At 39.9% G+C, this 25278-nt stretch overlaps 1 protein-coding gene across 4 annotated transcripts; it reads right to left on the bottom strand.

Annotated features, from left to right (window-relative positions):
* Positions 1-1648: 1648 nt before the first annotated feature.
* Positions 1649-25130, bottom strand: TMEM143 (transmembrane protein 143). 4 transcript variants are annotated; one of them, XM_026711720.2, is made up of 8 exons: positions 25055-25130; positions 24353-24548; positions 21677-21784; positions 19098-19292; positions 15230-15366; positions 8751-9030; positions 6590-6800; positions 1649-5966 (listed from the first exon to the last, which is right to left on the bottom strand). In XM_026711720.2, exons 2-8 carry the CDS (start codon positions 24545-24547, stop codon positions 5818-5820), a joined length of 1275 nt encoding a protein of 424 aa, XP_026567505.1. In that variant the 5' UTR covers position 24548; positions 25055-25130; the 3' UTR covers positions 1649-5817. The 4 variants fall into 4 exon arrangements, with proteins under 4 accessions (XP_026567505.1, XP_087774599.1, XP_026567504.1 ...); XM_087918473.1 differs by lacking the exon at positions 21677-21784 and having other exon boundaries at positions 25055-25124; XM_026711719.2 differs by having other exon boundaries at positions 24353-25098.
* Between the last annotated feature and the right edge of the window lie 148 nt (positions 25131-25278).

The following is a 25278-nucleotide window of genomic DNA, read 5'->3' as shown; positions in this document are numbered from 1 at the left end:
AACTCACATTTTTCAGTGCCATCGTAGCTTTGAACTGTCACTAAATGGACTTTTTATTTACAGGAAGTCCTCAACTTACAGCTGTTCATTTAGTGACTGTTTGTAGTTACAACATTGAAAGAAGTGATTTATGACAACTTTTCACAATGACTATTGCATCCCATGGTCACGTGATCAAAATTTGGATGCTTGGCAACTGGCATGTATTTTTTGACAGTTGCAGTGTCCCGGGGTCATCGGATCACTTTTTGCAACCTTCTGACAAGCAAAGGGGAAGTCAGATTCACTTAACAACCATATTACTAACAACTGCAGTGATTCACTTAGCAACTATGGCAAGAAAAGTCATACAATGGGTTAACGTTCACTTAATCACAGTCCCACTTAGTAACAGGAATTTCGGGCTCCGTTGTGGTCACAAGTCAAGGACTATCTATATTGTGGCATTTGAACATTTAAGCTACTCACAAACTTCCCAAGAACCCTATTATTTTCGTAGATGAGATCCGAGCGGTCTTGACTGGTTGGTCCTAGGCTCCCTTATTCACTTTGCACATGTGGGGTTTAAAATTGGGACGAACTGCTTTTGGTCTGCCTGTGCGGCATAACTACTGGACCGTCTGCTTCTCTGACAAAGTAACCTACTCCCATCCATATTAGGCAAAAGTGCAGGCAGCTTTAAGTCCACGGAGGATGCTAATTTGCCATCTGGCAAAGCACAGATCTGTGCCTGGGAATGAATAAATATTTAATCTTGTTGAGATCTGAAGAATCTATCTGCTGCCAAACACAAATAGGAGTTGCCTTTTTGTAAAAACACAAGCAATCTTAGGAATAATAAGAGCCCAGACTTAACAAAAAGATTGCACTAAAAAGAGGAGTTAGTAAATTGGAGGTTTCTGCAAAGGACAAATGGTTGCTGGCTACTGTAGACTATTAACCCTTTGGAAGGCATGCTTGGAGCATTCAGTGCAATTGCTGGAGTTTTTAAGTCACTGTTTTTTAAATTTAGCAACTTTTTAAGATGTGCAGACTTCCAATACCAGAATTCCCATGCTAGCTGGAGAATTCTGGGAATTGAAGTCCACATCTTAAAAGTTATTGTCTTTGAAAAACATTGTTTTAAATAAGGAGGCATTAATACCATAACCATAATAGCTATGGTTTATTCTGTGTTAGGATTTTCAATCCTAACTAGTTTCTCAATGCAAAAATATGTTACTATCATTAATCACAATTTGGGAAAATAGTTGAGATAAAAATATTGCCTGACCAACATGGCCAAGTTGCCTCCATTTTATATCTACTATAAAGAAAGCTGAGGTTGGGCGTCTTATCACAAGATTTAAGTTACACGAGATTATTTTATCACAAGATTTAAGTTAAGTTACAGATTTAAGTTACAGATCTAGGCCTGGGATAGATCTGATAGCAGTGCTTGTGGTTTCCCTCACATTGTACACTATGATTTTAAAGTTTCTTGGCAACAATATGGCTAGTTTTGCTATCACCTCAGATGTTTTTTCAACTATCCAGTCTATAGCTCTGAAATCTTGTAGACTCCCATCCAAGTGCTTATCAGGAATCTCCCTGTTTACCTTTTCACAGTGAGCAATATATTCATAAATACAAACACATTTCCAAAGGGTGATTTTAGACTTTCCTTTTTATTAATTTTTTTAAATCTAATAATTCCATCTCTAATTGAACAGTGTGTCATCTGGGTACAAATATTCTAGTTGAACAATAATCAAAATTTACAACACCATTCATTACATTAGGATTAATCCTACAATGTTAAAATAATATTTATACTAATCATATTTGCCTATCTCTTTTAACATATCTTTGTTTCCTTTTTCTAACTTCCATTTTTATTATTTAACCATTGATAAAATAAATCCCATGTCGTATAATATTCAGTTTACTCTTTCTCCTTAATTGCAAGCATTACTCTTTTAAATTCTGCACATTCTAATATTTTCCTAATCACATTCTCATCTGTGGGTATCTTCATTCTTCCAGCTTTGTGCAAATACAATTCTAGCAACAGTTAATATATGAATAATTAAATATGCATTTCCCTTAGTAGATTTTTCAGCTAAAATCCCCTACATATTCTGGCTTTAAATCAATATGCTGCTTTATCATTTTTCCATCCACATATGTATTTTTGTCCAGTATATTTTGTCCACCACATTTGATAATATGACCCAGGTATCTTGGGTGATTTTAGATTTTCTTATTCTATGGCTTGGGACAAATTAATTCAATACAAGAAAAGGACAAGTGAAGAGTGATTTGAAACAGTGGGGGAAATATTGGGAGGCAAGTAGAGAAAACTAGAAATAGAAAGATTCTGCGAGAAGTAAGAATAGGAATTGACAAACTTAAAAATATATTATGGTTTTTGCATATTTGGAGAGATGTCCCCATATATTCTGCAATAGTGGATATTGGAAAAAAAGCAAATTTCACTGGTGGCATCAAAGCACAATGTAAGGTACACACGTCTAAGGAGTCTGGAGGCAGCTCATCTTGATCCGTCCTTTATTACATCTGTACAAATTGATTCATCCCTCTCTCTTTAAAAAAAAAATCTATTGAGCCAAACTTAAGCAGGGCATGGAAAGTTTTCAACATGGTTGGAACTGCAAACAGCTGCTAAACAAGACAGTCATTGAACAAGAAAGGCAGAGTTATTACTTTGAAATCAACCACTGTTTTGCCCCAATGTCCAATTCTTATATAGTATCTAATAAGGATATTATTGGTGGCTGAGTGCCTGCCAACCCAAATCAAAAATAAACTGGTCTGACTATGACAGTTATATGGACCACCACAAGACACCATGTGACCAGCTGCATCTTTATTGAGAGTCTTTAGACATGGGTAGCCAGGTGTTATTCTGATTTTTAAACCCTCTACCCCAGGAATTAAACTCACCATCATGCTTTAGATGACAACATACAGTCCATTTGTTTTTACAAGCACTTCAGGTCCTGATGCTCGGTGGTAACTAGAAATGGCATATCTACCCTTGAACTCTCAGAGACATTATCTATACCAAAGTACATCTACGTCAGGGTTGTCAAACTCAAGGTCCATGGGTCAGATCCGGCCCATGGGGGTGCTTAGATCTGGCCCGTGGTGCCTCTGCCAGTGAAAACAGAGCTTTCCCCTTTTGCATTTGAGCATGTAAGAAGGGACAGGAAAGGAGAAAGAGAAAAGAAAAAGGAAAGATGGGAAGAGGGCAAGAGAAGAAAAAGAACGAAAGAGAGGAAGGAAGGAAGGAAGAAAGAATGAAGAGAAAAGGAAAAAGAAAAAAAAAGAAAGAATGGAGGGAGATTATAATGAGAGTGAGGGAGGATCTTAGGGAAGGCTGGCCTTAGCACTTGGCCACCTCATTTGCCCTCAACACGAACCCCTTGTCATGCCCACCCTGGCCGTGCCCACCCTGACTTCCAAGGTCAAACACTACCCTGATATGGCCCTCAATGAAATCAAATTTGACACCCCTGGTATATGCCATTCAGACATGTACCTACAACAGGTTACAGTTAATCCTTGACTTACAACTATTCATTTAGTGACTGATCAAATTTAAAATGGCACTGATAAAAGTGACTTATGACTAGGCCTCACGCTTAGGACCACTGCAGAATCCCCACAATCGTATGAACACAATTTGGCAACAGCATGCATTTACAATGGTTGCAATGTCCCGGGATCATGTAACTTCCATTTTTGACTTGCCCAGTCAGCTTCTAACAAAATCAATGGGAGAAGCCAGATTTGCTTAATCACTACATGATTCGTATAGCAACTACAGTGATTTGTTTAACAAGTGCGGCAAAAAAAAGATTGTAACCACATTTTCCCAAAATTCCAAATTCTGGGAACTTCAGCAAACTAGAACTGAAGAAGCTTCTTGGACGAGGAGTAAAACATCTTCAAGGAACAACAAAGTACAGTTGTCTTCTGAAAAAGCACCTTTGGGTTTAGTAAACCATACAAAACCAAGAGAGAGAAATGCAGTGAGGCACAAAAAAAGTTTACTGCTCACAAGAAAGAGCCCTTTCTATATTTCCCATGAATTATGCTGGCGTTCCCACTGGATGGAAGCGGATAATCTGATTCTGTGATTAGCATGATAAGCTCAGGCTTAAAGCCAAACCAAAGCCATCTGCTCTGAAGCTTTCTCCTATCACCATCCAGATAGGTATCACCCTGGAAATCATTTCAGTCAGTATTTTGACGCAGGTAACTAAACAGCCGTACTGATCTCCTTGAAGGATCCCAAGTGAACAGCGTGGAAAATGTTCTCAACCAAACCAGTATACAACAATGTGTTTACTATTGGATCTTTTGACACCAGAGGAATATTTTTAAACAGCATTTCTCTCACTCATCTTGAGGCAAAACAAATTGTCTATGACTGATCTTTCAATAGGAACTAGAGAAATTTGGATTGCTGCTCTTGCTGCTACTGTCATAATCTCACTTGTGTGGACAGAATACAGATCTGACACATGTTTCTCTCTGGCAACTCCCCAAAGAATACATAGGCTTTCTCAAGACGAAGGAAAACAGGAAAGAGAAAAGGGAGAGGACTCATGTCTTCCAGCTAGCAGTGGACAAGGCTGCACCTGTTCCAAAAACACTCTTTAGAATAAAGTACATGCACACATGCATTGAAATACACCAGCTATCAATCCATATACAAAAGTCAATGTGCAGGGAGTCATCATAAGGGTAGAATGAGAACAGATTCACATGAAGTAAAAATGCTCCAATTCATGCACTCAATTTGATAAGATAACATGCTATCAAGTTATTGTCAATTCTTAGTGACCGCATAGATTTTTCCCATGACAATCTCTTTATGGTCTTCCAGCAATGCACCCACTGGCCCCATAACAGAATTCCTTAGCTATGTGCAAATTCCCAGACTTCAAATTTGAAGAGCAAATATTTATGTTTCAGTGTAAAAATTACTGCACCGAGAGGAAGCGGGATCTGTTCTTCCAGTAACTCAGAACTTACCTGTTGGATTTTTCCCCCCCTCCACAGATAACCTAAATTTGCTATTTTGTTCAGGACCACACAGGATGGAAAGCATGAATCTCTGCCACCTTTGTAAAACTGGCAGGAAAAAAAAAATTAAAGCAGGGAAGCCTAGCGGGCGATACGGCTTGGCATTAAGTGTATACTGTACAATTCAAAGTGCCATAGAAGTGATTTAATGTATTTTTTCAGGAATGCCCCCAGCAGGCTAGCACATGATATTAAAAACTCATCTCGCCCTAAATGCAAAAGAGACTCACTGCTTTGCACAGTGCTCATTTTATATGTAAACTGCTTCCACTCGTTCCTTGGGGGAAGAAAAATAAACAGCTCAAAGGAAAAACAACAACAGTGTGCCTAATAAAAATTGCTGCTATTTTAAAAGCAAGAAAGCTCCTCTCTGCAAAGAAGAGAATTTGAGGTGCATTATGGCTTTGTATAATGAGGTCTAAGGTTGTACTCCAAATAGTATTTTCATACCATGCAAATGTTAATATTACAGCACGTTTTCCATGGGATATCTGAAAGAAAATCTGGTGCTAAAAGGAAGCACATCTCAGGAGCTGACATCCAATAGCTTCTAAGGATCCATGTGGCACAAATAATTACACCACAGGGCACGGTTCCCTTAAACCTTTGGAAAAAATAAGGTTTGCATCCTCTTGCCTTCAAAACCTGGCATGCCCAATACCATAGGGACAATGCTGATTTAGAGCCCCAAACACCAATTAAAACAATCCTAGGAAGCTCTTATCCAATGACAGGATGGGCTGCTCCCTTCACTTCCAATTCCTTGAGATGCTGGCAGGCACGTTCGGCACAGAAGTTAATTTCCAGCCCGGAGCGCAGGTGCAGCCAAGCCTCAACTTGCTTCCTCAGGTGTTCAACAGTGTTGGAGTCTACAAACGCAAAGAGATGAATCAGAGACCCTACTGGAACTAAAAGCGATTCTCAGAGAAGGGACCCCTTTGCCTCCTGGCACCCCTATTCCAGCCCAAGGAATCAAAGCCTAGACCGGTGATGGCGAACCTGTGGCAAGCGTGCCACAGGTGGCATGCAGAGCCATTTGTGCCAGCATGTGAGCTGCAGGCAAACTTACCTCACTGCGCATGTGCAGCTGATTTTACAGCTGATTTTCGGCCCGTTTGAGGCCTTTTTCCCAAAGGCTCAAGAAAGGCTTCTGCAGGCTTCTACAAGCTTTGTAGTCCGAAATCTAGCCCCATTTTGTCACTTCCTGTATTTTCAGAAAAACAGGAAGTGACCAAACGGGGCTAGATTTCAGCCTGCAAAGCTTGTAGAAGCCTGCAGAAGCCTTCCTCGAGCCTTTGGGAGGCCAAAAATCAGCTGTGAGGCACAGTGCAGGTAAGGGAGTGGCAGGGATGGGTGGGAGTGCGCCCGCATGTGTAGGGGACGTGGGGGGGGGGGACGCATTGCCTTCTGAGTGCTGGCACGAGTGCAAGCGCGCACTCAATTTTTGGCACATGAGCCCCAAAAGGTCAGCCATCACTGCTCTAGACTATACCTGTTCCCACCCTTGTCTCCTTTGGCAAGGGCTGCTGCTGTTGCTGGTAGTACTGTAAGAGGAAACTGTGTGCCAAGATGACTTCCTTGGCATGCTCCTCCTGGGCCCGCAGAGTGAGGGCATCCAAAAGCTCCGAGTTATTGGAGGTGCTGCGGTAGTACAGCATATGCACCAGCTCAAGAGAGTGGATGTTCCTTCGCTGGCCAAAGACCTATGAAAAGAATGCAGAATGTAGTAGTCCTTGATTTACAGCAATTCATTTAGTGATTGTTCAGTTACAACGGCACTGAAAAAAGTGAGCTATGGCCATTTTTCACCCTTATGACCATTACAGCATCTCCATGGCCACATGATCAAAATTCAGATGCTTGGCAACTGACTCATATGTATGACAGTTGCAGGATCTGGGGTCAGGTGTTGAGTCAACGAGAAGCTGGATTCACACTTAACAATTGTGTTACTAATTTAATAATGGCAGATTCACTTAAATGTGGCAGGAAAGGGGGGCAAATTCACATCACCAGACTTTCACTTAGCAACAAAAATCTGGGGCTCAGTTATGGCAGTAAGTTGAGGACTATATTAGTAAACCCTTAGTAAGGCCACCACCTGGTATACTGCATCCAGTTTTGGTTACCACGTTACAAAAAACATGCTGAGACTTTGGAAGAAGTACAGAGAAGAGCAACAAAGATGAATAAAGGCCTGGAGACTAAAACATATGAAGAACGGTTGCAGGATTTGGGTTTGCTAGTCTAGAGAAAACAGAGGACATGATTCCAGTATTTGAGAGGCTGCCACAAAGAAGAGGGGGGTCTATTTATTTTCCAAAGCATCAGAGGGCAGGACAAACAACAATGGATGGAAACTAATCAGGGACAGGAGCAACCCGGAATTACGGAGAAACTTCCTAACAGTGAGGACGATTAACCAGAAACCAGATTGCCTTCGGAAGCTTCATCACTGGAGGTTTTTAAGAAGGGGCTGGGCAGTCCCTTGTCTGAAATGGTATAGGGTCTCCTCCTTGAGCAGGGAGGGGTGGACTAGAAGACCTCCAAGGTCTCTTCCACCTGTGTTCTGATTCTGTATTTGAATCCTTGGGTCATCAAGTGTGGGGGAGGGGAGGGTCACATGCGTGAGAGACGTAGCAAAATGCAAACTGAGATCCTGGCCTCTTAGAGGAAGTATACCTGAGCACACAGGCCCCTTTATGTAACATAATGGCAACAAAACCAAATAGTTATGATATGCTAGTAAAATGTCTATGAATATTTCCAATATGGAAGTGGCATACAGTTGGGGCGTTCCCTTTGAGTGGCCTCTCTTTACTGCTGAAATTAAGGGATAAGAATGGAGAAAATAACTGGCATTGTTTTCTGCCGGCGAAGCGGGAACCACAGCAATTATTACAAATTCTAACAAATTTAAGACACAGAGAAATCTCAGCCTGCTGCTTCCTTCAACAAAGTCCTGTAAAAAAAAAAAAAAGCAGGAAAATCCTAGCCCTAACCAAGGCAGGACACTGTCTCCTTTGCATTTATCCGCCTTCACCGTGCAACACTTCTGCTACCCCCAAAATTAAATGCAGCTTAAGCTCTCAAAAGATTACCTACCCCTGCATCAAAAGGATTTTCCCGCTATCAGTTTCCCCCCCAAGCAAACCTTAACCGCAAGATCTGGACTCGCTTCCCAGATACTTATTCAAAGAAAACCAAAATGTCTGCAGGAAGACATAAATCTTCCTTCTACAGGAAGTTAAAGACCTCCTCTCTCAGAGCTGTCTCTTTGGCAGCAGCTTTCCACATACTGAAAAAGACCTTTTTTTTCCCCCAGCCGTGCCACATGAGATTCCTCTAAGCAGAAGACATGTGTGTGTTCTGCCATAAAGTTCTTGACAGCTGTATGGGATAGAGGCCAAGCTGGCTTCCTGCCCTAGAAGAACCTCAATTAAATTAAGCTTGCTCCTACGAGGATAATCATGCCTGTCCATCTCCCTAACCCAGAGCCCCCAAGAGCTCCTTAAAGAATTGCCCATGAATTATAATTGTTCATGTTACCGAAAGGGGAAAGTTATTAAAACATTATATTGCTGTGTTTAATTAATTTGGAGGTCTGAGCCTTTTTTTTGGCTCACCGCTGGAAACTTGGGAGACTGACTTACCTTCCAGGCCCGGAAGGCCATCAAGGCAGCAAAGAGGAAGAGCAGGGTGGTGGTGCCTATCTTGAGGTCGGACAGCACCACCATGCCCACATTCACAAAGAGGGCCAAGCCGCTCACAACCAGCATGGTGTTGAGCAGAGCTCTGTGGAAGATGGAGGTGCGGACTTTGACCAGGGGCAGCAGCTGCTCCAGTCCTTCCAAAGGGATGTCCTTAAAGCATTTCAGCACCAGATGGGAATTCTTGGTCCGAGCAGCCACTATAACTCGTTTGAAGTAATGCCTGGATGATTAGAAGAAAAAAAAGAGGAGGAACTGAAGAAAAGCGATGTTTAGGAAGTGAATACGGATCCTCCAGAGGTGGGCCAACGATTCATGGTCTGCCAGACTCCTAGACAGTACTGGCAGATTCCCCGCTCCCTCCTCAAAAAAGGCCGAGATCTTATGAGAAAAATGAAACACCCCAAATTCTGGTGTTTTTCCATATGAATCTATGAATGAAAGTTGTAATCTTCGGGTGGTCCTCAACTCACGCCCGCAATTGAACCCAACATTTATGTTGCTAAACAAAACATTTGTTACGAGAGTTTTGCCCCATTTTATGACTTTTCTGGCCACATCGCTGCAGTTGTTAAGTTAGTAACATGGTTGTTGAGTGAATCTAGCTTCCCCATGGACTTGGCTTGTCAGAGGGTTGCAAAAGGGGATCATGTGACCCTGGGACACTGCAACCTCCATAAACATGAGGCAGTTGCCAAGCCTCTGAATTTTGATCATATGACCATGGGGGGGATGCTGCAACAGTCATTAAAGTGTAAAAAATGGTGATAAGTCACTTTTTTCAGCGATGCTGTAACTCTGAATGGTCACTAAATTAACGGGTAGTCGAGGACTATGTGTAAAGTAATTTCATTGTCTTTGCATAAGATACTGGAGGTGAATGGGATAAAAAAAAGATGTCAATATTGGAAGGATTGTGTTTGGTTTTGTGGAGGAAAGGAATGCAATTAAGACACCTAAAAAGGATGCCAATCCCTGCCTTGATCAGCAACTTCACAGTTCCTCTCTCCCACCTCTCTACTTCCACGTCCAAAGCTCTAAATTCTACAAGATATTGTAAAAAGAATAAGTTGCTGGTCTCTTACTCTGGATTTTTTGAGAGGTGATCAATGCAATCACACATTAGGGTTAGGGTTAAGGTTAGGTTTGCTTCTAAGTTTGGAAAACTCTAGAGCAGGGGTGTCAAATTTGTGGCTTGCAGGCCGGATGTGTCATGCACTGGCCATGCCCGCGCCCGGTTTAACAAAGGGGGGGGGGAAATCATATGTCATGTGATAACACCATGATGACGTGAATTTGACACCCCTGCTCTAGAGTTAACCCAATTTTCGTGTTCTAGACAGTCATACTCTTCATCATTTTGCCACAATACCTTCAGGTCCACAGAAATGGAATGACTGCCTACACAGGATGGAAGGTGGATCACACGATGCACAGATCAAGGTCATGGGGACTCAGCAAGGCAGGATGGGGGAGGAAATGGGAGGTGGGATGCTGCAGCAGAGGTAATTTCGGGAGTGAATCGTACTACCTTAGGGAGGGGTGTTTTCACAATTTTGTTAAGTGACCAGTCAGAAGTCGAGGATTACCTGTATAAAAGCTGCCAATGCAGTCCAAGGAGCTTCACACATGTCGAAGCATGGGATATCTAGCAGAGCTGCAATATATGAGGGACCAGCTAGCATGGTAGCATGTTGACAGCGTGTTGATAGTGGAAGATTATATAGTAGACATGATAATTAAATCGCCTGCTACACATAGACATTCAGTGCAATAAAACGGATGAGGTCTTTGGGGCAGGCGAGTGCCAAAAAAATGTGGAATCTTCCAGGCCTTGTCAAGCTAAAATACCAACATAGGATAAATGCCCAGAATGCGCGAAAAGAATTCTTAAAGATTTTATGCTGGTTCAGACTACACATAAAGGTAGTCCTTGACTTACAACAGTTCATTTGGTGACCGTTCAAAGTTACAACGGAACTGAAAAAAGTGACATGACCACTTTTCACACTTACGACCATTGTAGCATTCCCATGGTCACATCATTTACACTCAGATGCTTGACAACTGGCTCATATTTATGACGTGCAGTGTCCCCGGGTGTGTGTGTGTGTGTGTGTGTGTGTGTGTCTCCCATGATTCCCTTTTATGACTTTCTGACAAGCAAAATCAATGGGGAAGCCAGATTCACTTAACAACCGGTTTACTAATTTAACAACCACAGTGATTCACTTAGCAAATGTGGTAAGAAAAGTCATAAAATGGGGCACTTAACAAATTTCTCACTTGGCAACATAAATTCTGTGGCCGTTAAGTCAAGGATTGCCTATAGTCCTCAACCTATAACCACAGTTAGAACCAGAATTTCTGTTGCTAAACAAGGCAGTTGTTAAATGAGTCACACCCAATTTTAGGACCTTTTTTTGGCCACGGGTTTTAAGCAAATCACTGCAGTTATTGAATGAATTATGTGGTTGTTAAGCCAATCTGGCTTCCCCCATTGATTTTGTTGGTTGGAAGTTGGCTGGGAAGGTTGCCCATGGTGATTACATGATCCCAGACACTGCAATTCTCTAAAATACACGCTGGTTGCCCATCACCTGAACTTTGATTATGTAATTCTAGAGGTGATGTTATGGTTTGTAAGGCCTGATTGTAGGTCACTTTTTTCAGTGCTATTGTAACAGTCAATAAATGATAGTTGTAATCCAGGATGATCTGTATTGTCAGTGGTGAAGAACCACTGACTCAAGACCCTAGAAAGATAGATAGATAGATAAATTTATTGTCATTGTACTCAGAAACCTGAGAACAATGAAATAAGGTGCTCTTCCACAACATACAACTGGACAACACCAAAAGACATATGCAAATAACAATGTAAAAAAAAATAAAACAAAGGGTTTGGGAGCTTTCCATACTGCCAGAAACTCCATTACACTGAGGGATCCCCAACTGTGATGGTAATGATGACCAGATCATTGCACTAAAACCTCCAACTTGGTAAAGATGCATCCATGTTGAGTAGTGCAAAAGAAGGCCTGAGAGAAAAATCATGGAATAAATCTAGCATTGGAGGTAAATTTAATCTGGACCTGGAATGGGTAATTTGCGCGAGGATAAAAAGGAGCTGGAAAGCACTGGTGCAACTGTTCTATTTACAGAAGGGCATATTCTATCAATACGGTTGCAGCCATGACAGCTGTTGGGTATTGTGCAAACTCTGATATGGTCCCGCGTGAAATTCATATATTGACTTCTATATTGTAACTACTTTATCTTGCAGAAACAATGTGCTTGACCAAGAAATATGTTCCAACTGGAAGAGCATTTGCTCTAAAATTGGGAGGAATTCAGAGGCAATGATTTCAAATTTACAGAAAGATAGGAAACAGAAAGACTTTTAACATATAAACAATATCCCAGTTTATCTGGTTTCTAGGTAATGCCACAATTGGAAAAACTACAGGTAGTCCTCAACATGCGACCACAATTGAGTCCAAAATTTCTGTTGCTAAATGAGACAGTTAAGTGAATTTTGCCCCGGTTTATGACTGTTCTTGCCACAGTTGTTAAGTGAATCATTGCAGTTGATAAGTTAGTAACATGGTTGTTAAGTGAATCTGGCCTCCCCATTGATTTTAGTTGTCAGAAGGTCGTAAAAGGAAGCCACATGACCCTGGGACACTGCAGTGGTCAAAAATATAAATCAGCTACCAAGCGTCTGAATTTTGATCATGTGACTAGATGAGGCTGCAATGGTCAAAGTATGACAAACAGTCATAAGTCACTTTTTCAGTGCCCTTGTAACTGAACGGTTACCAAATGAACTGTTGTAAGTGAGGACTATCTGTATAAAAATATGCAAGCTTTAGAGACTGCAAGGGCCACGTATATTATAAGTTTGTGGAACCATCAAAAGATAAAGATTTTGAATTCCAACAGCAAATCTCCAATAGGAAAACAAAGAAACCTCCAATGATCTGGTCAGATATTTATATTGAAGTTGGAATTCCAGAGAACTACTCAAGCAAATCAGTCTCTGTAAGAAAGCAGGGGAAGGGAAGAATAAGTACATCATCACTCTACGGCAGGGATGTCAAACTCACGGCCACTGGGCCGGATGAATCACGTGCTGGCCCCACTCCTGCACGGTTTAGCGAAGGGGGGAAAAAGTCCCAATATGTCACATGATGCTGCCGTGATGACGTGAGTTTGACACCTTGGCTCTATGGGATAGATAAGGCCAGATAAACTCACTATACTACGAGAGAAAAAATGAGGTCTATCATCTTTTTTAGGGTTGTAAAATATTTGGATTAGGAACTAGTGGGTCTTTTATAGGCATGGAAGTAACTCAATTACCCTTTTGACAAAAAGTTTCAGATTTTGGTCTTGAGGGGTGATGATACAAGAGCTCTGAAAAATAAACGGCATATTATTATAGGCCACAAAATGTCAGGTATTGCCAACACAGATTGATCTGGAGGATGCAAAAAATCAGGAATAAACTATTGAAAAAAATGTTTGTACAAAAGATGAAGTGATTGTAGCCAAATCACCCCATCCTGTTGAGAGGAAAAACAAATACATAAAATTAATAACAAATAATAATTAAAAACAACATTTTATAATTTTCTCCCCAATAATCTTTGCCCCTGACTGGCAAAGCTGACTGGAACCACGTGGAAAACCACGTCTCAGTGAGACTTCTATTCTTGTTAAGATGTAAACTATTCCAATTTGGTTGCTGAAAATTAACTTGCATCTCTATTGTTGAAACTTTCCATAGTCAAACAACTAAAACCTATCTGGCAAGGCTTGTTTTTCATTTTCCAATTTCATAATCTCTTCTGCTTCGGAACAGTCTTGCACTATCACATGCCAAAAATGTCATATGTTGCCTGACATCCTTAATCAATCTGGATAATTGGTCCAGCATGACCAAACCTGCCATCATTTAAAAATATATATACAGTATGGTAATTTGCTATGACAAGCTATGTTAATTTTGCTATGTTAATTCATGAAAAATAATCAATATGGTACTTGGTTATGCCTAGTAATACTAGCTCAGCATTAATGCAATCTATCAAAATGGCTGGCAAAAAGTAGGGGGTCCCAGTGGAATATAATTTCCTATCTATGCTGTCACATTCCTTGTCATCCAACTATAATAGGGTAGAATGGAACTTCTGGGACGAACAACTTTATAGCCCTTCTATTTTTTTTATTTGTGCCTTTACGACCATTTCTTGACGCCTGGCAACTGCCTGGAAATGTCCTTGAAGTTTTCTTTGGCAAGGTTTTTCAAAAATGAAAGTTTGCCTTTGATTTCTTCCTAGGGCTGAGAGTGAGTGACCAGTTTAATGTCACTCTAAGTCCACAGTACCTAAGTCAAAATTAGAATACACAGTTACGGCTTCAGTTGCAAGTTAAGAATTGACTTATAGACAATAAATTAAACACCATTCAACAGAGTTGTAGGAAATCAAGTGGCATACACATTTTTATGCTTCTCAACCTCAGCAACTTGTGGACTTCAACTCCCAGAATATTCTAGCCAGCATGCCAAAATCTACACGTCTTAGTTGCTGAACTTGAAAAACATTGATTAAAGGAACGGAGAAAGAGTAATCAAACCCTGTCAGAGCAGGTATGATGGAAGAGAGCACAATCTGGCTAACCCAAATGTAACTCAGATTTAGAATGCCCTAAAAAAAAAAAGCTTCTCCAGGCAAACCTTAGCATTTGATGAAATGAATCACGGATGAAAACGTTTAACTTCTAAGAAAAAACATTCTTTCCCTCCCCTAAGAATGTATTTTTCAGTTTTCTATCCACAGAAATTTCAAGAAAAAAAACCCAATAAGCGGCATACACTCTAGGGTGAACATTTCACCCTAGACATCATAAAGCATTTCCTTCCAAATTATAAATCATCCCATCTATAGTATCTCATTTACAACGGCACATAAAACTGGGTGGAAGAACCACAGCTGAGTAACAGAGTTTTACAAGCAAAGAGCTTCAGGTTTATGAGACAGGAAAAGAACCACATATATTCACCAAACTATGCAATTGATTTCTTAAATATGTGACTGGGACATCTTGAAAAGATAAGGAAAATGGCTGTTAGACTATGTCGAGGATCAGAAATGATATGCTTCTGAATTCAGTGGGAATATTTTGAGGGCAAAGCTGCTCTCAATATTTGGTGGAGGTATCCTCTTAAGGCCCTACTCAGACTATCAGAATGCCAGTCTATGGTCTGTTCCATCACTGCTCTTCTTAAGACAAAGTAGGTAACATCAACCTAGATGGACAGAAATCTGACCTGTTAGAAGGCCGAGTCTTGGGAATACTCCCCCAAAAGGATCTCCAGGTGGCAACAGATACTAAGGAGACCATTTTTTTCTTGCCTGTCTGCAGGAATCCGAGCAGTGCCAAAGAAGCCGGTCCTCTCGGCTCGAGTTGCAGCCATCACTCGCAGAGGTCCTATCCGTTGGCCAAGAGCCCAGAAGGTAATATATTCGTACTGATCCAAATTCACTGTTACCTGAAGAACAGAAGCCAGAACTGACATGAAAATACAAGTTATTAGGGACTCCCACATGCTGAACATCCCAAAGTGATGGGAAACAAACCATCTATCACTGTACTACTGGGGAAGGCAGCTGTAAATACCTGCCAACTGCTCAAGTCTGCTTATCTGTAGGCTTCCCCAAGTATGTTTGGAAAGAGGGCTACTGCCATATGAATCAAAGTGCTTGTCAAAATGCAGTATCTTCCCAACACTGCTGAGAAATGCTTGATAAAATGAGAGAGCCCAGTTTGGAAGGCAGCAGATTCTTCCACCTGCAACCTCTTGGAGCACCTGTCACCTCTGGGAAATGGTAAATTTATTTGTTTTTTCATCTTGTCTTTATCATTTTTAAAAGTAGCTCAAGAGGGCAAACATATAATACATAATGGTCTTTCCTCCTTCTATTTTCCCAACAACACCACTGTAAAATGAGTTGGGATAGAAGTGACTGAAAGACCAAAAGAAACCCATCTGGCTTTTACACCTAAGGTGGGACTAGAGCTCAGAATTTCCTGGTTTCTAGGCCAGTACCTTAACCACTAGACTGAACTGGATCTCTAAGGAAAAATACAATGGCTTTCATATTCATCATCTCCATGAATCAGCCATCTGACAACTTGTAGCTAATCTGTAAATTCCGAAAGGGGATGTTAGAACAGGCCAACCTGGTTTCAAAGAGGTGGATGTTCTCACTCACTGAAATAATACAGATAGTCCTCAACTTACAATGGCTCCTTAGTGACCATTTGAAGTTAAAACTGCACTGAAAAAAGTGACTTATGATCATTTTTCAAACTTATAATTATGACAGGGTCACGTGACCACCTTTTGCAACCTTCTGACAAATAACAACAATGGGGAGCCTGATTCACAACAACTACAGTGCTTCACTTAACAACTCTGGCAAGAAAAGGTTGTAAAATGATGCAAAACTCACTTAACAAATTTCTCACTTAGCAACATAAATGTGGGGCTCAATTGTGGTTGTAAGTTGGGACTACCTATATGCAATTATGACCTTGGTGAAGTGCCTCAGGGATCTGAGCGGAAGAGTCCGTGATAGTCCCAATCTGAAGTGATCAATAGATTCAGGTTGATCCCAGGTTTAGTGGGTCACCTGACTGCCTCCAAAGTAACAGGAAGCAAAGTGTAACAAATTTTATATATTTTACCATGGCTGTTTACTACTGCTGGCTTAAGTCTGAAAACATCACTTTAACACTGGAAAATCAAAGGTGTTTGTTGCTGTTTCAGGGATGGGTTGTGAAGAAGATAAAAGTAACTACACGGGTACCCCATCCCTTGAGAAAACCCAAGAAGCCAAGGCACAGGTGTTACATACTTGGTTGCTAGTGGGGCAGGACTCTACATCTGTGATGGGAATTCCATTCCTAATGTAAATATTTTTATGTGTGATTTCTCTGACTGCAATTTGAAAAGGGGAGGTTTTTGCTTACAGTCTCATTATCTCAAGCCAGGCCTATCCATTTCCAGCACTTCTGTCAGCTGAGACTCTTACAGCTAAAATGCATATCGTACCCCTTTCCTCTTCTTTTAAAATTTGGTGAACTGGGATTTTTTTAGGCTGGAGTTACACAGGAAGGCAAATTATATAAGATGGATTGGATAAGATAGGATAAGATAAACCTCTATAGTCATTTTTTCCTGTGAGCACACTTGCCCACATTAAAAATGAAATTCTGTGCCTGCTCTAAAAAGTATGTGTATGTGTTTGTGTATATAAAGATTAATCACTGTCCGTTTTGAATACAGAGCAGAAAGAGAAAACTTGAGAGTTCACAAGGTTGATGCTGTATGGGATAAAACTGTGACTGAATCTGGATGTTCTGCTTCAGAAACCATGAAACTCCTCCCAGAAGGTAACAAGAAAAACAAATTGTGACGAAGATGTGTAGCATCCCAGACAATCCTGCAGACCCTACTCAAGCATCGCTTTTATGCCATATCCTGGACAGAAGGGAGCAAACTGCCAATAAGCTTTTCTGCCATCTTCACCACTCTCTGCACCACCTTCCTTTCCGAAGCAGTAACATTCCTGTAGAACAATTTGTTTGGATATGGATACACACACACACACACACACACACACACACACACACACACACATTTAGCAAATACAAAATAGATGCTAAAACAAACGAACCAATCAGAATTTACCAAAAGATGGGCAAAGTGTGAACTGAATGCTATCCCCAACGTTCTGTTTTGTGGCTTTCTAGAGTCATACTATCAAACTTTGGAAGCAAACTATCAAGATATATAATTTGTTTTTTTTCCTGCCAAAAACATTTTTTTTAAAAAAGGGAACTGTATGTCTTCCTTTAGATTTAATACCATTCAGCATCTACCTGCCTGGTGGCGTTACTCCCTTAGCTGCCTTAAAAAATAAAGAAAATTATGGTCTCTAGCAGCTATGATACCCTGCCACTAACCAGAAAGACCTTTGTACTCTGTATATATTACTGTATGTATTAACTGCATTTCATTTCTTAATAGATAGTAGCAATGTTTTACCATATCTTGTAAGACACCCAAAGCTGTAAAGATAATAGGCAGAATATAATTTTCTATTAAAGGAGCTACATGTTAATTATGAATAAGCAATAGGCAGCACTTAGGCAGCACTTCAGATGGTGATATAATCTATAAGACAAATCAATGGAGAAAAAGGCTAAACTTTAAAATGCCCTTTCTCCAGCATCAGACAACATATGCCTCTTAATATGATAAACTGCAGCTATGTATTGAGGAACACAAACAAGCTGTCATTCGTATCCTGGTGAGAACTTTTTGATTGGCACTAGAACAGTTATAGGGGAAAGAAACTGTGTGTCTTAGTTGCCTTCAAAAAAATCAGAGTAAGGCAAAGCAAAAGGCTGAGTAATACTGGGAAGTTCTGAAATTTTTATATGTGGGCTTGGAGAGATCCAAGACCATCCAAATAAATTCTAGGATTTTGTTCTACTCATAATTTGCCTTTGTGTGTATCCCCAGCCTAAGAAAATCCCACTTCACCAAACTTTAAAAGAGTGGGGAAAGGATTGGATTTGCATTTTAGCTATAGGAGCCTCAGAAGAAAGAAGTGCTGGAAATAGATAGGCCTGGCTTGAGATGAGACTGTGAGCAAAAACTTCCATTTCTGCTTGCAGTCAGAGACATCACACATAAAAATGATGCTCACAAACAGAAAGTCATCAGGCAAAACACGAGGGTAGGAGGAGGTGTCTAGGATAACTTGCCACAATCAACTCCCCATGGCTAAACCACCTCAGGACAATTCAACCTTGTATCAATCGTTTCATTCAGTTACTTTTATTATTAGTGACCATGTTTTCATTGAAATTATTGTAACTTGTGTTTCTGGATTGGCTTTAATATTATTGAACATGGTTCTATTGAAATTAATTTATCTTTTGTATTTGTTGAATTGTCCCATGGCGAGTTAGCTGTGATGAGTTGGCCATGGTGAGCTAGCAGCGAGTTGACCCATTCCAAAGAAGAGAACCTAAGTAACTGAGATTACAAGAGGTATGTCAGGGAAAATCCACAGGGTATTATCTTTATCTAAAATGTTTGTCTGTTTTACCATTTCAGGACCTCTTCATCCTCTATCACATATAACACAGATGGGACACCCTGAAGGAAAAAGATGGAGTGGGGGTGATTTTTATTGCAAGCCACACCTGGACTTCATCATGAGGGTGATTGACAATCAGTGCATAAGCCAGTGCTTCTTCTGACAACTTGTTGAAGTTGGCCTGATCCAACAGTGGTTCCATCATGGCCAAAACTTTCTGTTCTTTCATTAACCGTTCAGCATCTGTCAAACAGAATTCCTGCAGTGTGTCCCGGTCAGGATCAATAGGTGTATAGTGTTTCTAGAAGGGGAAGGCATAAGTGGGAGGATTAATGCAATTAATACAGCATATTTGTTCTATGTCTGGTTACTATGAGCAATTTATTATTGAATTCATCATCACAACAACAATGGGAGAACAAGAAGGAATGAGTTACAAGTAGTCCTCGACTTACAACAGTTCATTTAGTGACTGTTCAAAGTTACAATGGCATTGACAAAGAATCTTATGGCCATTTTTCATACTCGCATCCCCATGGTCATGTGATCAAAATTCAGGTGCTGGGCAACTGATTCCTATTTATGACGGTTGCAGTGTCCTGGGGTGATATGATCACTTTTTGTGACCTTCGAACAAGCAAAGTCAATGGGGAAGCCAGATTCACTTAACAACCAGGCTACTAACTTTAACAATTGCAGTGATTCATTTAACTGTGACAAGAAAGATTGTGAAATGGGGAAAAATTCACTTAACAAACGTTTCATTAAACAACAGGAATTTTAGGCTCAATTGTGCTCATAAGTCAGGACAATCTATATTCCATCTTTGCTCTGCGAGTTATTTAGTTTCCAATGCTGAACAGGCAGAGAATGCAGATCACCCACCAAGGATAGGAATGTAACATTTCACTGACACACATCCAGAAAATATTGTAGGAAGGGAGTCATTTAAGTCGGTGATGATAAAAACCGGGAGTTTGGTAACATCTTCTCTGACTACAATAACACACTTTATTAAAGGGCATAAAATTTAATGTGTAGTCAGGAAAGATGCTAGCTACCACTCTCCTTTCCTATTTCTCGTGCAATAAAAGTGTAGTAGAGCAGGGGTCTCTGACTTTGGCAATTTTACAACTTGTGGTCTTCAATTTCCAGAATTCCTCAGCCAGCATAGTCTACACTGCAAAGTCCACAAATCGTAATGTTGCCAAGGCTGGGGAGACCACTATACTAGAGAACAGAAAATAATACTGGTTACTGTTCAACATTTCATTTGCTTTGGGATCAGTATTTTAGCAACTTTTGTTCAGGCAAGCAAGCAAATAAATGTCAATCTTGATTCCTGCTCAAGATTGGAAATGTAACATGCAGGATGTAGCTAATTCTCCCCAGCTTTTTTATTTTCCAAACAAAATCCCCACAGAAGGTGAAAGCTGATGGGAGATGTTGCTATCGGAGCAGCTGCAGACATTCCTGAACTCTACACCATTTTAGGGATGAGTAATAGTCTCCTAATGCATCCAGTAGTTATTGGTTTTGATTCAGAAAACTTGCTGGATCAATTTTAAAATATACTAACTTACTGCAAATCACAGTTCAGTTTGTGATTGAGAAATGGCTTTACTGGAAGTCTTGGACTTATGACCACAAATGGGGTTCCATTGCTAAGTAAGGCAATTAAATTACATTGCTAAGCCAGGTCTTTAATGTTGTTCTGAATGTTATGCCCTTTTTCACCATGGTGAAATGAATCACTGCAGTCATTAAGTGAATCACTGCAGTTGTAAGTGAATCCAGCTTCTCCCATTGACTTTGGTCATGGGAATCTGGCTGGGAAGGTCACAAATGATGATCACATGACAATGGGACAGTGCAAGCATCTTAAATATGTTGGTTGACAAGCACCCAATTTGATCACTGAGATGCTGCAATGACCGTAAGTGATAGGGCTGGTCATAAGTCAATTTTTTCATCGCCATTGTAACTTCGTAGGGTCACAAAAAATGGTTGTAAACCGAAGACTACCTAGATTACAATATGACCCATGCTCGAGATTGAGATAATTTGCCATGACCACATATTCATAATGGAAGGAGAGAGAGTAATAGCTCCATCCTTTCGATCTCCATATTAATTACAGTGGTATCTTGGTACTCATCTGCTTTGAAACTCATCAAATTTGATATTCAACGTGTTTTGATACAAAAAAATGTTGTCCCAGTATTTATCATTTATTGGGTACTCAATGTAAAAGCTAGAACTTGTCGCTGGTGGCTGCTTTGTGACTCACTACATTATTCCTTATAGGAAAAATTTGTTTGGTACTTGTTCTTGGTGCTCACTGCACCACCAGGAACCAATTAACGATGAGTACTGAGGTAACACTATATAAGGAATGAAGGTGCTACCTGTTATTAGCAAAGAAAGTCAAGCAACCTAACCAAAGAGGCACACAGTGACCCGCATTTCTCTGCTATCCCACTTGGTAAGGAGCTATTTTTATTTAGAAACATGACAAAATATGTTTTTTTTTTTAAAAAAAAAGAATACAGGTAAATATTTGGGTGGGTGAAGGAATGCTCAGTAATACAAACAATTGTTATAACGATCACCTCCCTCGCTATCATCTCCATAAGACTGGAACAATTTTTATAAATTGCCTGCAAAAAGTACATTTGCAACTACCTGTAGCTGCTCCAAAACAGAATAGTAATGTTGTACAAGGGATGAGTCCACCTGAGACACAAACTGCAAGAATGAGATGCGTTCTTTATGATTAGAAGAGTGAAACTCCTGAGAAAGGAAAAAAGGGACCCGATTAAAGCTCTAAATGGCCATAACCAGCAGTCCTTTTATTGAGACGTTCCTTGGGTAGTAGCAAAATAAATATAATTGTTTACTCAGTTCTGCTGCATTGTCATCTCTCTAGCAGTCAAGTTAGTGGCCTACCTATCCTCTTGCTGCAGCACTATGATCCTTTCAGTTTTCCATTTATTTCAAGCAACTTCTCTTTAATTTAGCTTAAAATTGATTTGATATAAATGTTTTTGAATATAATCTGCAATAATACTCAGAGTAGGAATTTTGCAGTCATAGCTACTGGGAAATTCCTCTTTTCCTAATTCAAAACAAGTCTATAACAGTAAGCAGCCTAAATTCTTCAATAGGTATGCCTGAATCTTCATTGAGATATGGGCATCTTCTTAAAATTCAGACTCCATAGATGAATTTTTGGATAACAGGTCTGCTAACGAACATTTTTAGTAATCAATGTAACTTGGAATATTTGTGTACAATGCCAGATTGTGAATTTCTATCTATTAGAGAAGGAACCACTGTTCAATAACAGAATGCATGCTTTGCATGTAGAAAGTCCCATTTTAAAAATCCAATTAAAAGGGATACAAAGTAGTAAATATTTTGATATTCTTGAAATTATAACAATTTAGGATAGATATATAATCAGATTTGACATAAAATATATGGCTTTAGAAAGTTGTCTTAACAGATAATAGCAACATGCATCTCAAACATCTTTATCACTGACTTACAATTCATTTAGTGACTGTCTGAACTTACAATGGCACTGAAAAAAAGATTTTCACACTTACAACCATTGCAGCATCCCCATGGTCATATAATCAAGATTCAGATGTTTGGCAACTGGCTAATATTTATGAAGATTGCAGAATCCCCAGGTCATGTGATTGCAACCTTCTGACAAGCAAAGTCAGTGAGGAAGTCACATTCACTTAACAACCATGTTACTAACCTAACAAGTAATACGGTAAGTGCGGTAATTCACTTAACAAGTATTGTAAAATGGGGCAAAATTCACTTAACAAATATCTCACATAAATTTTGGGCTCAATTGTGGTTTTAAGTCGAAGACTACCTATAGTAAAATTTATATTTTCAATGAGGTGCTTTGTGTCTCTACTAAAGAGAGAAAAAATGGAATATTTCACAACAGACTTCAGATTTCCAATCCATACTTTTTATGTTTCTTCACTTTTTTATCCATGACTATAGTAGAAGCGGCCACTTTGGCAGTAAAGAACTCCTGGACAAGAAAAAAATGTCCTGATTTCTAAAAGTTTCATACATCATTACTAAGGTGGGTAAATTTATATGGCTGGATCATTATCCTTAATTTGTCCTTATGGGAACATAAGAATTATAATTCAGCACTAATTCAGGTCTACAGTGCAAAGGGCTTATACATTGTATAACCTCTATCTGCCTAGTAGTAAAGTTCAAAAGAATTCACTTCCTATTCTCCAGATCACTGTTGTCCAAACTACTCCAGATCTTAAGAGATCAACTTTTTATAATCTGTGCTCAGTATCTGGACTGCTTCTGTCTGGTAAAGGCCATTATACCTTTCTAGAGTGAGTCTCTTTAATAAGAGCCTTCCAATTTAAATGAGAATGGTGTATTTTCAGTTTTAATCACAAAAGATACTATTTATCAAATGATCAAAGCAAACACTGGCTTCCAGGGTAACATTATGGTGTCGTCCTTCCTCAACCATTAAGGAATTTAGATAGCTACCAATTGTAACTAGAATTCCTCTTTCATTCCTTTTTATATCCTTTTCTCCTTCCTACAAAAGCTTATAATTTGTCACCCTTTCATTTTTTTATGCCATGCCACTCAGCATGTATAGGATAACTGCCTTCTCCTCCTCTCCACATGCTATGTTTTCCCCTTATTTCTTTACTTTTGTTTAGCAAAACGTAAACCACTGTTTCCTTTCCTCTACTCTTCAATTTCTACAAGAACAGCAATTTATTTCAAGAAGTGTTTTCATCTCTTCAGAGTGTTCTCTCTTCCGAAGGTTCATCCCATTTGACCCATTTCATCACTTCAGTAAGTTGCTCCATCAGGACAAGTTTTTAAAGATTGGCTTAATTCATATTCCACATTTTCATGAGACAGACCTTACTTAACAGGCAAAGGGATCTAGATGCCTCCAGAACTCTGGGATGAAGGAAAGTTAGGTTCTGAAATCAAGATTGCAGAAAATTTGCTAAAAGAAAACATCTGGTATACTAAAGCAAGCATTGACTGGACCAAGAGAAACTATATTTTGCAATCCGAATGCATCAAGCACATCAAGTAAACCAGTATAAACATATTACTGTATAACGCTTTACACTATTACTGTTTGAGTTGTCTACGAGAAGGGGTGACACATTTTGCTTGCTTCTATATTTCACCAAGCACTATCCTCATGTTCTGAAAATTGTTTATGCTGTTTTGAAGCACTGAAACATTGTGAAAGCCGAGAGGGGTGATTGTGAATTTGATGCAATGCATTTAAGGGATGTCATAATTGACACAGAAGCCTATTTTTACCTTTACCAGGGCTTCAACCAGTTGGCTCTTGGAAAACGGGATGTATTTCTCCTGATAATCCACTGCCCAGTTCTGTGGTTCTGTTGGCTTCCGCATCCTCCGATATTTCACCATCGTGGCAGCAAGGGAGGCCTTACCACGCAAAGACAAACCTATAATCTTGTTCCCCAGGGCTAACCGGGTTATGCTCAGCATTCTGGGAGAGTCCAAAGCTTAACAGTTAAAAAATGGCAGCAAAGGTATATCCATATTCCTTGGCTAAGTTTCCTCACACTGACATTATTTTGCAACTGCTTGAAAAGCTGTGGCAGGCACCTTTTTGAAGCAGCCAATGTAAGAAAGCTTTGAGAAATCAAGTAGAGCAAATCTATCTTTTTGATAAGCTGCAGGCAAAAAAGACTCGGTTAACATAGAAGTACCGTGCACAAATGAGAAGGTACTTTCCCCGCTACCTCCACCCACAAGTGCATGTGGAAGCAAGCTCACAACCAGGACAGAACCACAGGCGTTAAAAGTCACTGATCAAAATCATCAGGCTATCCAAACTGTTGAAATTAAAACCCGCTCACTCACCCCAATTTACAAACCAATGAGGTTATTTTTTTCTCCCTCTTCTCACACACACACCCCTCAAACCCTTTTAACTACAAGATCCAATTCGGACCAAAAAAGAAGTCCACTATTCGAGCAGCGAGCTCTGACCTTTAAAAAGAAGCCTGACATTGAATTAGGCGGCACATGCGCACAATGTTTCTTTCTCTCTTCCGCCCGCAATTCTAATATTTAAGCTATTCCCGGAGAACCTCACATTGCGTCGTGCGCTTGCGCAATGGCTTTTGTCGATTGTTGCGAATTAAGTTGGGCCCATAAAGTAGAGATAGAAAATTTAAAACAGCTACCCTCAATCGTAAAGCTTATTTGCCCAT

This window comes from Pseudonaja textilis, chromosome Z (genome assembly GCF_049901715.1).
Source record: "Pseudonaja textilis isolate UNSWEBS1 chromosome Z, rPseTex1.2, whole genome shotgun sequence".
Lineage (NCBI taxonomy): Eukaryota > Metazoa > Chordata > Lepidosauria > Squamata > Elapidae > Pseudonaja > Pseudonaja textilis.
The sequence above is the reverse complement of the archived record's forward strand: the minus strand, read 5'-3'. Positions and strand labels throughout refer to the sequence as shown.